Source organism: Sorex fumeus, unplaced genomic scaffold (assembly GCF_029834395.1).
Source record: "Sorex fumeus unplaced genomic scaffold, SorFum_2.1 ptg000037l, whole genome shotgun sequence".
Classification (NCBI taxonomy): domain Eukaryota; kingdom Metazoa; phylum Chordata; class Mammalia; order Eulipotyphla; family Soricidae; genus Sorex; species Sorex fumeus.
The window spans coordinates 45,954,985-45,970,042 of record NW_026606094.1 but is presented as its reverse complement, the minus strand read 5'-3'; the positions used below and the strand labels follow the sequence as shown (position 1 = coordinate 45,970,042).

The 15,058-nt window shown below is 35.6% G+C and overlaps 1 protein-coding gene across 8 annotated transcripts in view; it reads left to right on the top strand.

The window, feature by feature from the left end:
* SGCE (sarcoglycan epsilon) overlaps positions 1-15,058 on the top strand; it is an 86,352-nt gene that overhangs the window by 5,075 nt on the left and 66,219 nt on the right. For 5 of the 8 annotated variants that reach the window (XM_056118053.1, XM_056118052.1, XM_056118054.1 and 2 more), the window contains exon 2: positions 12,352-12,459. The exons of the other annotated variants lie outside the window; for them this stretch is intronic. In XM_056118053.1, the coding sequence (XP_055974028.1) occupies positions 12,352-12,459 (108 nt within the window). The remainder of the gene's footprint in view (positions 1-12,351; positions 12,460-15,058) is intronic. 8 annotated transcript variants of the gene reach the window in all.

The window sequence follows — 15,058 nt, the reverse complement described above, 5'->3', positions numbered from 1 at the left end:
TGAAGAGGAAAATGGTTACAAATTGATGATCAAATATAGCAGTAACATGGTTTAAAGGGCTGCAATGCTATGCTGAAGCCGAAAGATATTTTATAACAGTAAATGCATCATAATCCATTGGTATGTACTGAAGGAGGTGACTATATGGTGGCAGTGTTTTGAGGAAAAAGAAGACTAATATGAACCAGCAGCATGGCCAGGCTGCCAAAGAAATCAAATTTAGCTTCTGGTAACAGTGTAGTGTCCATATGTCACAAAAATTAATAGTACCCTGCTCTAATTAACCACATCTGTAGTATTGTGTCAATTTCTGGCTGTCACATTTAAAGGGAGATGTTGACAAATTAGACAACTTCCAGAACTGTCCATGGGGATAGCATAGAGTCTGGCAGTCCTGTCATAGAAGGTATCCTCAGAGGGTCTAGAAATGTTTAGCTTAAAAACTAAAAGTAGACATGTACTTTTCTGTTTGCTTCAAAAGAAGGACCTGGCCTTAGTGGGTGAAAGATAGAGGTAGATTTTAACTTGACGACTTTCTAATAGTTCACTAAGGAGAATTAAAACACTAATGCCTTTATTCTCTTTTTTCAAAATATCAGAAATACCTTCACCACCACCCTGAATATTGATTTGAAATCCATAATAACAATTTAGGGTAAGGCAGCAAAACTTTGTCATGAAAACATTTTGTTTCTTAATAAAAATCATGAAGGGATAGTCCTGGATGCTGAAGGCTGATTTCCCACAACTGGAAAATAGTTGCTACAGAACAGTTTAAGGAAGTCCTTTCTCCTCTCTTTGCATTTCAAACTTGAAAATTTGAGAGGAGACTTCAGGTTTTTAAGGGTATTTTTTTTTTCTCCCTCTCAAAGTGTTCTGACCTTAACTTGCTTCCTATATTTGTTTATTTTCCTGGTGTTTCTTGTTCCGAGGGCGTGTGCTCCCAGGACAGAGTGGCTGTGGATTGAGGGGGTGCTCAGGGTGAAGTGTGAGCTAGGCGAGCAAGAGCTGCAGCACAGCTGGCCTAGGACAGTTTAGCCCCGGGCTGCTAAAACCCAGCTGCCTCTAATCCAAGGGGAACTAGGAGGCACTTCTCCTTTTTGCACACCCCCCTCAAACAGCCTCCTGTTGCATACAGTTGCAATCCTGAGCTTTTCATGAGAAAGTAAAATCTCTCTGTCAGAAATACCTTCTGACCCAGTACTTCTCTCTGTTTCAATTTAGCCTATTTTCTGATTGCCTCAGGGGCAAATTTGTAAACACAATCAAGTCTCAGGGCAGACTTTCCTTTCCTCTCCCTCTGAACATTGATAGTTTCTTTGGCTCACCCTGGCTCTAACTTTGAAAAAAATGTAATTGCTCAGTATTAATTTGTGGAGTAGACACACAGGTGACTCCATTTCTAAGGCATGATAGATAAAGCTATAATGTGACAGAATCCACAGAAATTGCTTGTATGTTTTGGAGCCTTGCAAAACTAAGGCGATTCTGAGGAGAGAAATGTGAAGAAACAAGAAACCTTTTTCAGTCATTATTTTTTTCTAGTCAGTTTTTTCTATTTCTTTCATTCTTGCCTCTTCCCCCGTACCCATAACTTTTCCTTCCACTCAAACTGTTAAGTGAGAACTCTCCAACTGTGTGTAGTATATTTTTAATGCTGAAAAAGCTTTCTGTTTTCTCTTTTATAAAAGTGCCGCATGCTTTTGTGGGATTGTAATATTGTACTGGGCAACTTGTGATGGCCCGCTTCCCGGTCATTGAAGATGCCACAGGCGTTCCGTTCCTAGGCTGAGCTCACATTTCCGAGAGAAAGGCTCAGAGATGAGTTTCTGGCTTATCACCACTCACTCACCTGATCCGAAGGCGGCTACTTGCAATTCCTTGAATGCAATGTTTGCTCCTACTTCTGGGCTGGAGAAATAAAGCATCCTCAGTGTTTAAATTTAAAACTTAAAGTTATCTTGGGAAATAATAGTCTCAAACATGAGTTTCTGGCATAATTATTAATGTTAAATTCTTGAATAAATTAGTGTTTTAGTGCTGTTTGCTTTCTTGGGTCACTTAGGCACACTTTTTGTAACTTCATCAAAGAATCCGTACGCTATATTATGCAGTAGCTGTATAAGTGCATTTTATTATTCATCTTTTCGCACAGTCTTTCTACTTAATTGCCCTGGATTAATCAGATTTTTCGAGTAGCTCTTCCGACATTCTGTACCATGGAAATCACCACAGCATCTGTTGTGACATAAAAAGCAGACTTTGTTTTCTGATAGATAAAGCTGCTGATTTTTAAAATGTTTAGGAATTAGGCAGCTCTGGTGTAAATTCTTACCCATTCTTTAGCTTTTCACTTACTCATCTGGGCACCACTTTGATTGTTATGGAAATTTGGGTTTTACTGCGAATTTGAAAAATGAAAGCACAGTTAATTTTCCTATAATTTGTTACTTGAAATATTTTCATCCCCATTTTCTTTAGCAATAAGCATAGATGTCATCTTTATCTTAGAATGCAAAAGAAAAGAAAAAAATTGGTCTCAAAGTTTTTGTCTTTCCTCCCTAGCAAATTGGTGTTTCTTGCTTGCTGTGTGATAAAATGACATTGGTTTTTTCTCTCCTATGAAATCGAAGTTAATCAATGTAGCACTTTTAACAGCTTTCATTTTCTGTAGTTATAGAATTCATTCTAATCAAAGACTGATACTAGAAGCAGAACAGGTTGCTACATACGCTTATCAAAATTTGTCTGTTTTACTTCTAGGAGTTTAACATGTAGAAATACTAATGAAAGTCCTCAAAGATAAAAGTCTAAGACTCTTTAGTATAGTATTAAGAGTAATAGTGAAAAACTTTAAAAAAAGTGGTTATATTAACGAATGATTATTTTCTTCTATTTCTGGTTGGGGTAAGAGTAGGCTAGCTTTGAGACTCCTTGTTAGAGGTTTGGGAATACATGCATCTAATCATTATGGACTTTGAAATTATTGGGAACTTGCATGCTCTTATTTGAATTATCTTTATTAAATATTTATCAAAGATGATTCAAATAAATGTACATATAAATGTGTCCTTGGAACTATGATGAGTACTGCAAATACTGTTAGAATTTCTAAGTAGTGGACTTGTTTGGGAAGATTAAAGAAAGAACTCCAAGGTAACACTCAGATCTGAAGGATGAATAAACGCTGAAAAGGTAAAGAAAAAAGGTATATTGGAGGTAAAAGGAGGGCTTTGTAGAAGCCCTAGGGAAGGCAGAGCACGGCAAATAGAAGATGCTGGGGAAAAAATCCAGTGAGGTTGAGCCTAGACGAAGGGGAAGCATGATATGGAAGAAAGATGTCAGGGTGCAAATTTTTCCAGACTGGTTAGATTGTCATAAAGAGTGCAATTTTTACTTTAAAATGTATGGGAAGTCTTTCAAAAGGGTTTAAATAGGATGCGATTGTGTTTGCATTTCAAAAAAAGCACTCTGGCTCCTTTGTGAAGGTAGAGTTAGAGGGTTATTAAATATATGGTCTCAGACAAATTGAGGCTTCTTTTAGTCAGGGCAGAGATGAGTGATCTGGACGAGAGTGGTGATAGGGAGATGCAGTTAAGAAATATATTTTGTGGAGTAAAAATCACCGTTAATGAGTAGTGGAGTGAATTTGGAGTAGAGTATCAGGAGGCTACATTAAGGATGATTTCTAGTTGTAGTCTGAAGATGAGGAATGCTGGAAGAGGACCAGATTTTAAGTGATAAATTATACATTCTGCTACTTTGGATAGTGTGAGTTCAAGGTGGTTTTAAATAAGTTTTGATTATAAATTTATTAATTATAAAGCTGTTCAACTTTAATTTACAAATTAGTATCACATAAACAAGTTATAGATATATGGGATTTGAAAAAAAATGTGATCCCATTACATAAAAGTAACTTTTTTTTAATGCTTATATACAAAATGTTTGCATATGCTTAGAATGTGAAAAAATGCAAAAGGTGGATATTTTAGGCAAAGGCACTGCAAGGATAACTATAGTTACATGAAAGAAATTTTGTATTTTTTGCTGCCTGGTTAGACTATTTTACTATATTAGAATGAGAATGATTCCTATAATAAATATAATAAAAATTTAAAGTAAATGAGAGCACTTTTATTATTGTGTTTTTTAGTTGAAAAGACCTTGTAAACATCATTATATATTTTTGTTTTGAACAAAATTTTTCCTGCAGTTTGAAAAACATAGTTTCTACAGGCTCTAAACCTTTGCCTTTTAATCCTTTCCCACCATATTGCACTATTGTACTGGATTTCAGATAGTTTATATATCATTTTGTACTGTGCTTCGTATTAATTTAAAAACAGTCCAACAGATGAGAGCATTATATTATAGTGGCACTGTTGATATTATCTATTTGTTTGCTAAAGGTTTATTGGTGCTCCTAATTCATCTAATATTCCTGAGAGATAAGGCAGACACCATTTTTAGATAGTGGATGCCCAAATTTATGTTCCCAGTATATATGCCTTAATTGGACTCTTTGCACAAAGAAATGAAAACATGAAAAACATTTTTTCTTTGGTTGGATATTTAATTTACCTTCTAATTTTTATTTCACATGTAAGTCAAAATGGAATCTTGTGCCCATACTTTAGTTGTACTATTTCTTTAGAATAAAAGCCTAAAAGTCTGCGAGTATGAGTAGCAGTAGAGTTAGTTTATTAGACCTGTATTTCCTCAGAAGGGAACATCTACATCTTTTTATCCTGCGTGCAGTTCTGGGAATAAAAATTTGCAAAAATCTCATATTTTAAGTCCTCTAGGAAGTATGTGCTGTTTAGAATAGTTGGAGCCCCTGGGCTCTGCTCATAGGCAACTTCCACTGTGCCTTAGGAAGTTAATCATTTTTTCACATGACTTTTAATTTTAAAGAAAGAAGAGTGCTGTAATGACAATTGTAGTAACATTTTAAAATTTGAACATGTTTTAATTACATTTTTAAAAACCTACAATTTATATTAAAGAATCAATATAATAGCATCTCATATTTTATCATGATCATCATCGTGTTCTGGGCATTCTTACAGAGATTTTCAACGTATTAGCTTGTTTCATTCTTACAGTGTATTTATGCAATGCCAGTCTCCACTATTATGATTCTATTAGATAAGGAACTGAGGTACAGAGACATTGAGTAACTTTCCCAATGGACAGAAACCACACTTTAAACCTGGACATTCTGTCACCAAAGATTCTGTTGCTAAGTACCACCTCTCTGTACTCTACAATTCTAATTTATTCTAAATTCTACTATGTTACTTAGTGTGTGTCAAAATTGTGAAAATCTAATAATTTTAATTATATTGAATAATTACTATATTCTGAATGGATAGGTTTTTCAGTTTTAACAAAAATTGAAGTCGTTTTATTATGTTCTTTTTTTTTTAAGTCTTGCTTTGACACTTCTCTTTAATAATACTTTTTCCTGGTACTGTTCAGCTTGGACTGAACAGTCCTCCGTAGCAAAACATTTTCTCCCCAAATTGGTTCCAACTTGCTTTTTCACTTTTGTTTTTATTGAATTATGTGTGTGAAAGTATATGTGCTTATAATACATGTGATTAATTTCCATTGCCATTTCCTCAATTTTTACTATCCAGCAGTCTGAAGAAAATTATTTTCTCTAATAAAAAGTAAGTTGAACATGACATACCAGTAATAATAATATCTTAAATTGCATAAAACTATAGCTTACAAATTGCTCTCCTGTTCAACCATTTAAGCATTATTAATAAATAGATGACAAAGACTGCATTTAGCAGAGAAGTCAGTTCAAAATCCAGCTTTTCCAGTTACTAAATATATAACCTGGGGTAAGTTATATTATTCCCTAAGTAAAAAGGAACTAATCCTACCTTCTTCATGTGATATAAAATTCAGTTAATATACTCCGTACCGTCAATGTAGTGCCTCACACATTGTACTTAAAGAATGGTAGTGACTGATAATGCCAGCTAACATGTTTTAGAAAAAAAATGAAAACAGTGTTTTAATACAAGCATGCTTTTGTTTTATTTTGTATTTGGGCCACATCTGGTGGTCTTCAGCGCTTATTTCTGGCCCTGCTCTCAGGTTTCACTCCTGGGGCCCAGGGGACAATATGGTGTGCCAGGGATCAAGCCCAAGTCCTTCCTTGTGTGCAAGACAAGTTCTCTATGCTCTGTACTATCTCTCTGGCCCCGGAAGAGGTAATTTTTAAATTATTATGGGTAATTGTCTAAAAGAAAAGAACAGAAAATATTTAAGGCACAGTTATGGGAGTGATGAGTGAAGGGATAAGAAGTTGTAGGGGACATGTACTGTATATTCAGTTTGTGGAAACAAAGTCCATGTCTCCTTTTAATAAAATGTGAAAAAGACAGATGACTCTGGACAGAGAAAGACTTAACTGTGGAGTTCAAAGGTGAGTATTAATCAGATTAAATTTCATTTGGCATATCCTGCTATTTGCATACTTAGATAGTAGGTTGAAGTAACTTATTATTTATTATTTGTATCCCTTGACATTTTGATTAGCTCATCAGCAATCAGTCACTACTATTCACGACTCTTCAGTTGCCTTTATTAAATAGCAAACCACCCATCCCTCAGTCAGCAAATTATTCAGATTTGGAAAGAGTAATATCTCTTCAGAGAGTGTCTGCCCCAGGACAGATGAAATGTAGTCATGCTGCTACAAGACTCAGAATGATTCATGGAATCTTGAGACAAACTTTGTGTTATATGGTTTCTAGGGAAATCGAGCTGATGCCAGCTACTTTTGCATTGATTCAGGACTTAAGAATTTTGGAGTAAGGGGGCCAGAAAGATAGCACAGCAGGAAGGGCGTCTGCCTGCATGAGTTTGACCTGGGTTCAAATCCCCGGCATCCCATATGGTCCCCTGAGCACTGCCTGGAGTAATTCCTGAGTGCAGAGCGGAGTAACCCCCTGAGCATTGCTGGGTGTGACTCATAAAGTCAAAAAATAAAAAGAGAGAGGAATTTTGGAGTTGGAGTGTGGAAGCATTGAGGAATTGGTTAAATTAATTTTCAAGATCATCTAGATAATTGGGTGAATCTCTTCTTAATTTAGGCCGTGTAAATGTACTTTCAGTATGTGTGCTATTGTTTGCTTTTGTGTTTATGAATTTGAGCAAAAATCATGCGGGTCCAATTGCAGCATGGATTATCATGAAATCAGTGAGCATAGTGGAGTTCTCTCTGGATTTCTGAGGATGGTCTATTATCTTTGAAAGGAGTCTATATAGGATAACCTTTTATTTAAACACTAGATTTAATTTTGGAAAAGTTATGTATAGAGGAAGCATTTTAAATTTTGTCTCTTTTTTTTAATTCTATGGAAATATGTTCTCACAGGAAAATGCTTTGGTCCTTTTCTAATAAAAATCAAACTTTAAAATGATTGCTTTTGGGGGCTTGGGATATAACTCAGTACAGGAGATCCAGGTTCTGTCCTAAAATTTAAAATAATAAAACGCTAGCTTTATTTCATGAGTGTTCTATACTTTTCAATGTACAGGTTACAGTAATTTTCTGTAGAAATATTGGAGTGAATTTATGATCCTAGACACACAAGGAGAAAGAAATAGTTATTTCTGTCATCAAGATTTTCTCCTTTAAAATGTAGCACTTGAATGTTTAAGTGACATTGGCTGATAGAGCCATGAAAAGTTGTCTATTTAGATTTATTAGACTCATCCTCTCTGGTGAAAGTAGAATATTTGGATGAATTAATATGAACTTTTAAAAAAGTGTTCTCGAAGCTTCTATTTTTTAAGCATTTGAGAAACCAGTCACATTTGTTACTTGAGTATTCATAAAAGCTGTCCAGATTACTTTGATACTTATGGGACCTAGAAAATATAATCTATGAGTTTTTGCTTTTCTAGGCAAGAATGTGCAGCGGCATATGTCTTAGGATGACTATAAGGCAAAACATTCCATAAGTATCCATAAAGTACAGTGAATATAGTTTTGTGTTTATAATTTTCAGTAATTTTATCTACAGTACAGTGACTATCACTTGATTAGAATAAAGGAAAGAACTTATGGGGTCCTTGAGCATTCAAATAATGCCTTCTTGCTCGAATTTACAGAGGTTTTTCTAACAAAAAAAATGGAATAGTGGGATTCAAAGAATGCCTGATGTCTACTGGATTTACTCCATTATGCTTTAAGATCATGTCTGTGCAATATTTAATTCATAAGTATATTTTTTGGTTTTAGTGGATTTATTTTTGGCTTGGGGGCCACATCCAGTGTTCCATAGGAATTGGTTCCTGCTCTGTGATTGAGGATAGCTGATGTCAGTGATGGGGACCACACCTGGGATTCCAGTATACTAATATAGCTCCAAGTTTTCCAACTATTTCCCTGACCCTCGTAAAAAAGGAATTCCTCGTAATTATTAAAGGGTTATTATTACTATTAAATAATTATTTGAAATAATTATTTTAGGGGCTGGAGCGATAGCATAGTGGGTAGGGCATTTGCCTTGCACTCGGCCGACCCGGGTTTGAGTACTCTGCCCATCTCGGAGAGCCCAGCAAGCTACTGAGAGTGTCCTGCCCACATGGCAAAGCCTGGAAAGCTCTCCATGGCATATTCAATATGCCAAAAACAGTAACAATAAGTCTCGCAATGGTGACATTACTGATGCCTGCTCGAGCAAATCGATGAAGAATGGGAGGACAGTGCTACAGTGACAATTATTTTAGAATAATAATTATTTTTAATATCAACCAAGGCCAGATAGATACAAAAGGTAAGATTTGTGCCTTTCACAGAGCTACCCTGGGTTCAATCCTAACACTGCAAATGAACCCCCAGCACCACCAGAAGTGATCCCTGAGCATAGCCAGTTATGACCCCCACCCCAAACAAAGAAATGAACAAAAAACCCCAGTATTAATACTAAACAAAAATACATGAAGATACCTTGATTTTAATCAGGAAATAAGATGGATTTAAACATCAACAATGCTTCATAAGTCCACTTAATATGCATTATTAATATGCAGAGAAAAATTGGGTGACTTGTTTCTTGTCATTGTATATTGGGTCTTCCCATTATCCAAATTGAGTCCAGATATTCTTGTACATTGGCCTCTTCAGTGCTGCAGTTGGAGATGGGAGGTTTTCAGTTCTAAAATATGGCCTAGATTTTTCTAATATAGTCTGTGCAAAAAACTCTCTTGGTTTCTGTAGGCTTGCTCTTAGTCTTCTACAGTTCATATTTAGTTGTGAGAATTCCCTGATGAATGAGTATAACCCACCTACCTTGACTCTCCATGGTGGAGTCTTGAGTATGTGTTTAAAATATTTTATTATGTATAGCACAGTGGGTAGGGTGTTTGCCTTATATGCTGTCAACCAGTCCGAACCGGATTCAATTCTTCTGTCCCTCTTGGAGAGCCTGGCAAGCTACCATGATGGCAAAGCCTGGCAAGCTACCTGTGATGTATTGGATATGCCAAACACAGTAACAAGTCTCGAAATGGAGACGTTGTTGGGCCCGCTCAAGCAAATCGATGAATAATGGGAGAACAGTGCTACAGTACTTTGGTACATATGAATATAACAAAGTATATTGTTTTAGAGAGCTGTGTAGGTGTTCTTATATATAACCAGCATGTTGGAACCCAGCAATTAGGAGAACCCTTAGTAAGAAAATATTTGTCACAATAAAATGTTAACATTTCCTTTTTGTTGTTTGTTTTAGGACCACACCCAGAGATGCTCAGGGTTTACTCCTGGCTCTGTGCTCAGGGATCACTCGTGGGAGAGCCCAGAGGATCATATGGAAAACCCCAAATATTAACATTTCAGATCCTGTTTTAGTTTCAATTATTTAGGAAAGGACTCTATTTTTCATCTAAATTTAAAGGGACATATTTCAGTTTTTAAGTACATCAAACACTTAATTCGGCAAATCATCCACAAGATTTTTTAGTAGAATTACTAGACTTAAGTTTAAATATTTATTTTAATTGCTTAATTATTACAGTGTCCATTTCAGATGCTCCACCCAGTGGAGCCATCGGAGGTTTTGGTGCTTGGGCCCAGAAGTACATGCTTGGGATGATGCGTGTTGTGAGGGACAGTCAGAGCCAATATTGAAATTCAGGTTCTCACACGTATTAGGCATGTGCTTTTACCACACGAGCTAGCTCCCCTCTTCTAAGTTTACATATTTTAAAAGTTAGACTATCAACCAAGCTGTCTACTTGGTAGGACTTTTGATTTCCACTTCCAAGTATCACTAAAATTGTCACCCAGTGTGTGTGTGTGTTTAATAACTTGGGTTCTGAATTGTGTTCTTCTTACATTTTAGAATGTTTCTTGATGCCCCAAGTAATGATACCCCAAGCTTTCATTTTGCTCTTGCTTTCTTATTCATCAACTGTTGCTTTCTTGTATGCTTGGTCGCACCCAATTTAATTATTCTTGTTTTAAAATTCATGAGTTACTTTCCTTTTGTGTACTAGTAGTCTGTTTCTCTTTCATAATGTCTTTTCCTCAATTTATGAAGAAAATGTTTCCCAACATTAACAAAAAAAATACTCCTCTATTTCATGTTACTTTTCCTTCTCTAACATTATTGTATCTGAGTTTCCCTATCCTGGCCAAACGTTCGTGAAAGATTCATTGCATTCACTGTATTTACATCACAATTTTTTTGTAGTTTTTCTTCTTCTCTTTCCACTTTTTTGGAACTCTGCTTTCTAGTACTCATTAATAAATTCTCATTTTTCTAGTTAAGCAATCTTTTATGAGCTCCCATCCTCTTTGCTGAGATTGCGGAACATACTCCTCCACATCTCCTCCATTGACACATGTGATGCTTCAGGCTCAGTGGTCTGACCTTTGCCATTTTTTGTTTGCTTGGTTTTGTGGGGGGCACCCCTGCAGTGCTCAAGGCTTACTCCTGGCTCTTTTCAGGGAGCACGCCTGGTAGGGTTCAGGAGACCATGTGGAGTAATGGGGATTGAAACTGGGTCAGCTGTGTGCAGGATAAGCACCTTAGTGGCTGTATTATTGTTCCAGCCCACATCTCTTTTGCTTTGCCGAATCACTCTCTGCTTTTGAAATGGAAATGTATTAATACATTCTTTTGTTATCACTGTCCCTTGCACTTTCTGTGCATCCTTTCTTGGTATATTTCAGCTCCAAGAATTAAAATGACTTGGGTATACCTTAGGGAATTCTTGGCCTATACCCAGAGAATGTACCTGAGCTGGCTAAAGGAAGGAAGAAGGGGATGGAGACCTAATTTGTAAATAGGAAGATAGTATTCAGATATCAAATAAGAAAGTTAAGTATGAAAAATAAGGAGAGTAAACCATAAGATGTGTAGTTTGTATGATAAGAAATGTTTGACATATTGGCCAAGAAAGCAAATTTAAGAAGTTCACTTTGAACATAAAGACCTAGTGGCTGTTACCTGGAAGCTTGGTATTTTAAATAAATTGTCTAGGGCAATAATTTCTCTAAGTATGAATTTCAAATCTGCATTTGAGGCCCCTTAGATTCTCTCATGAAGCTGAGCTTTATTCCCATCTCCCATTTGAATGGTTTTTCCTTGAGCATTAACAGTCACCTAAAATTAATATATCCCAAATTAAAATCATCTTTATGATGAAACATTTTGGGGGTGGGGGTGAGGTTAGTTCTTAATGTATTACTATTGAAGAAAAATATCAAGTCATCTTTGGTTTCCTTCAAGACATCTTTATTTTTCTTTTTAGTCCACAATTTAGTAATTTGAAAAGTATTAGCAGTATCATCTCCATAATGTCTTATAACTGGCTACATCTGTTCTTTCTACCACTGATTTATTGGCTGGCTGTTATCCTGCACTTGAGAAACATCCCCCTTATTTAGCACCCTGTAACCCCACCTCTAGTAATTGCTGCCACTGTATTGTTTCTAAAATTCAGCTATGAATTTAAACGATACTTTAAACTTAAATCATTTATAGACAGAGATAATTGATTCTTCCCTCAGTGCCCTTGTAGCACTTATTAATATATGTGTACATAATTATTTTCTATATATAAACTGCAATTCTGTACATAATTATCAGATGCAATAGCATGTAAGCTCCTTGTAAGGGGCAGGAATTACGTATTGTTTACCTTGAGCTCCATATATTCCTGTATTTACATGTAACATATATTTATGGCATGAGATTAAACAGCTAGTTGAGCTAGAAGGAATCGAATTCCAGTTAATACTAGGTGATCTGTGATGGTCATTTTAATTTGACATTAATTTTATTCTTGTGCATTTTTTATTCTGCAAAGCTTTTTTATTAAGCTGTGCTGATGGCATAGATGGAACATTTAACTGGAAGACCAAGCAGGCCAACAATTTTATTATCAGCAGAAAAATGGCTGCTGGGAAGAAAGATGGTGAGTTTAGGTTGTAAATCTAAATCCCTTTTGGGGAGTCAATTAAGTGTCTGCTTCCAATAATTCCGTTTGCTTTTTTAGTCATATGTGGACTTTTTTTTTAACAATTTGGAAAAAATTATAAATTTTGTTTTCCTAATCTTCTAAAATGTCTTATGCACTTTATGTTTTTAATCCATTATCCCACAAGTTTTTTTCTCTTTGTTGTAGCATCCCGTCCCTTTATTTTAACTGAAATAATCCCTGTTTAACCTGTTGTTGTCCCTTTTCTAGACACTAGCTTGTCACTCATAAAACTTGTCCCAGTGTGTTTATTATTGCTATTTGTAACACTGAAAATCTTTAAGAAGTTAATTTAACATAAGTAATGTTAAATCGGTGTATATAACTTTAGCAAAATCATCAAAAGATAGTTTTACTAATTAAAAACAATTTTTCTATAAAACAAAAATTGGTGTGTTTTTGCAAAATGATTAAATTGCACTGCATTTTACTGGAATTATGACCCTTTAAGATTGATTATTCCCTCTAAATTTTTATACCCCACCTATAAATATGCCTATTAGCAACATTCCAAAGCATCTGAATGCTTTCATCGAAGAAAAAAAAAGTAGTCAAAGTAGTCAAAGGTTAGTTATCTTAAAAATACCAATTATTATCATCTCAGCTTTCACTTGATATTTCTTTTTTTTTTTTTGCCTTTACAGTCCACCTTTCTAATCCTTATGTCCCAACTCCCAGAAACACAAGACAAAAATTAGTTACATGTGATAATAAACTTTAGCTGAAGAGTAGCCAATTTTCCATAACTTTGGTCTAGCTATAGTGTCTATGGGGCTGGAGCGATAGCACAGCAGTAGGGTGTTTGCCTTACAAGCGGCCAACATGGCCGACCCGAGTTCGTTTCCTCCGCCCCTCTCAGAGAGCCCGGCAAGCTACCGAGAGTATCTCGCCCGCACGGCAGAGCCTGGCAAGCTCCCAGTGACGTATTCGATATGCCAGACACAGTAACAACAAGTCTCCAATGGAGACGTTACTGGGCCCGCCCGAGCAAATCGACAAACAACGGGAGGGCTTTTACCTTTTACCTTATAGTGTCTATAATATAATTTTAAAAATGTTTTTAAAGAATTCTATACAATAAAATACTCTATTGACAGATAAAATATCCTGGATTTTTATAAGAGTGACACCTCATTTACTTCATATATCCCTAAAGTAAGAGTCACTAACATTTTTATCAGTTGTTACAAAACTTTTTTTCAGCTATAAACTTCTACCTCCGAATCTGTTTCACAGTAAGATAAAGACTCCCTATATGTCTTCTACACCCCCTGTTTTTGAGATAAACCCATAAATATATTTGTTAATAATTAGTAAGAATAAGGGGGAAAAAGTAGAATTTTATCACAGTAACTTTTCCACAACTTCCTTAGAGATTCTCTCTGGTTTCCTTAAGAGAATCGCTCCTGACTACCCTGAACTGTCTGGTACAGATGAGGGTAATCAAACTCATTAATCAAAGTTAGAGTTTCACCTTCTTTAGCACATCCACTCTCCCTGTTTTTAAGTCTTAACAGTGCTTGGGGTCTGGGAGGCCCTCTCCTGACAGTAACTTGCCAGCCTGGCCAGTGGTTCAGTAGTACACCTGAGGATGAGGTGCTGCTCAAGCTCTCTGTTGCTTAGGTGATTATGCGGTGCCAGATTGAACTGCATTTTATCCCTTAATTGTTCTATTACCTCCAGGCCTACTCCTCTATTCTTGATATTCCAAACAGGAACCCATAAGACTCTTCTAAGCTTCATACCATTACAGTTCTCTTTCCCCTTGTTTTTCTTCTCTTTAAGGTCCCTGGATCTTCTCTTGGGCATGCATCTTCTGTTCTTATTTGATTTCTCAAAAAGATACTTTCTAACCAGTTTTAAAACAGTCATGTTGTTGTGATCTACAACACAGATATTTTGCTCTCTCCAGGAGATAATATGTTTATCTCTTCATATTTTAAATTTTCATGCTCCAATTTAACTTCAAACTGAGTTTCTTCTTGGAACCTGAACAATAACTTAAAATAGAAATGATTGATATACCTCAACTCTCCTGAGTTAACTTGCTTATTTTATTACATTCTCATATTTCATCAGTTTCTCTTGAATTCATCCATTGAACTTTTCACTCCTGTTTTTTTCTAAAATATTTTAAACTCTTTCATTATAGTTTTTATAAACAAAACATAGGTGGTAAGTTAACTTGCTTTATGGTTAATTGTTCGTGTAGCTTATGTAACTAAAGTTTTTAAAAAAATTTTAATGTTTATTAAGTGACATTACATTATATAAATTTCAGACATGCATTAACATAAACCAACATCTATATATACTATATTGTTTGCCAAGAAAAGTCTGATATTTTTCTTGTTCTTGATCATCAATTCCAATCCTTTCTTGATAATTTAAGAGAAGACAACTGACTACAAGTGTATTTCTATTTTGTTTGGGTGTTTTTGTTGATGTTTTTTAGACAATACGTGGGATTTTGATTTTAAACTACACACAGGGATTACTCCTAGCACTGTGCTAGGGGATCACTCCCAGCAGTGCT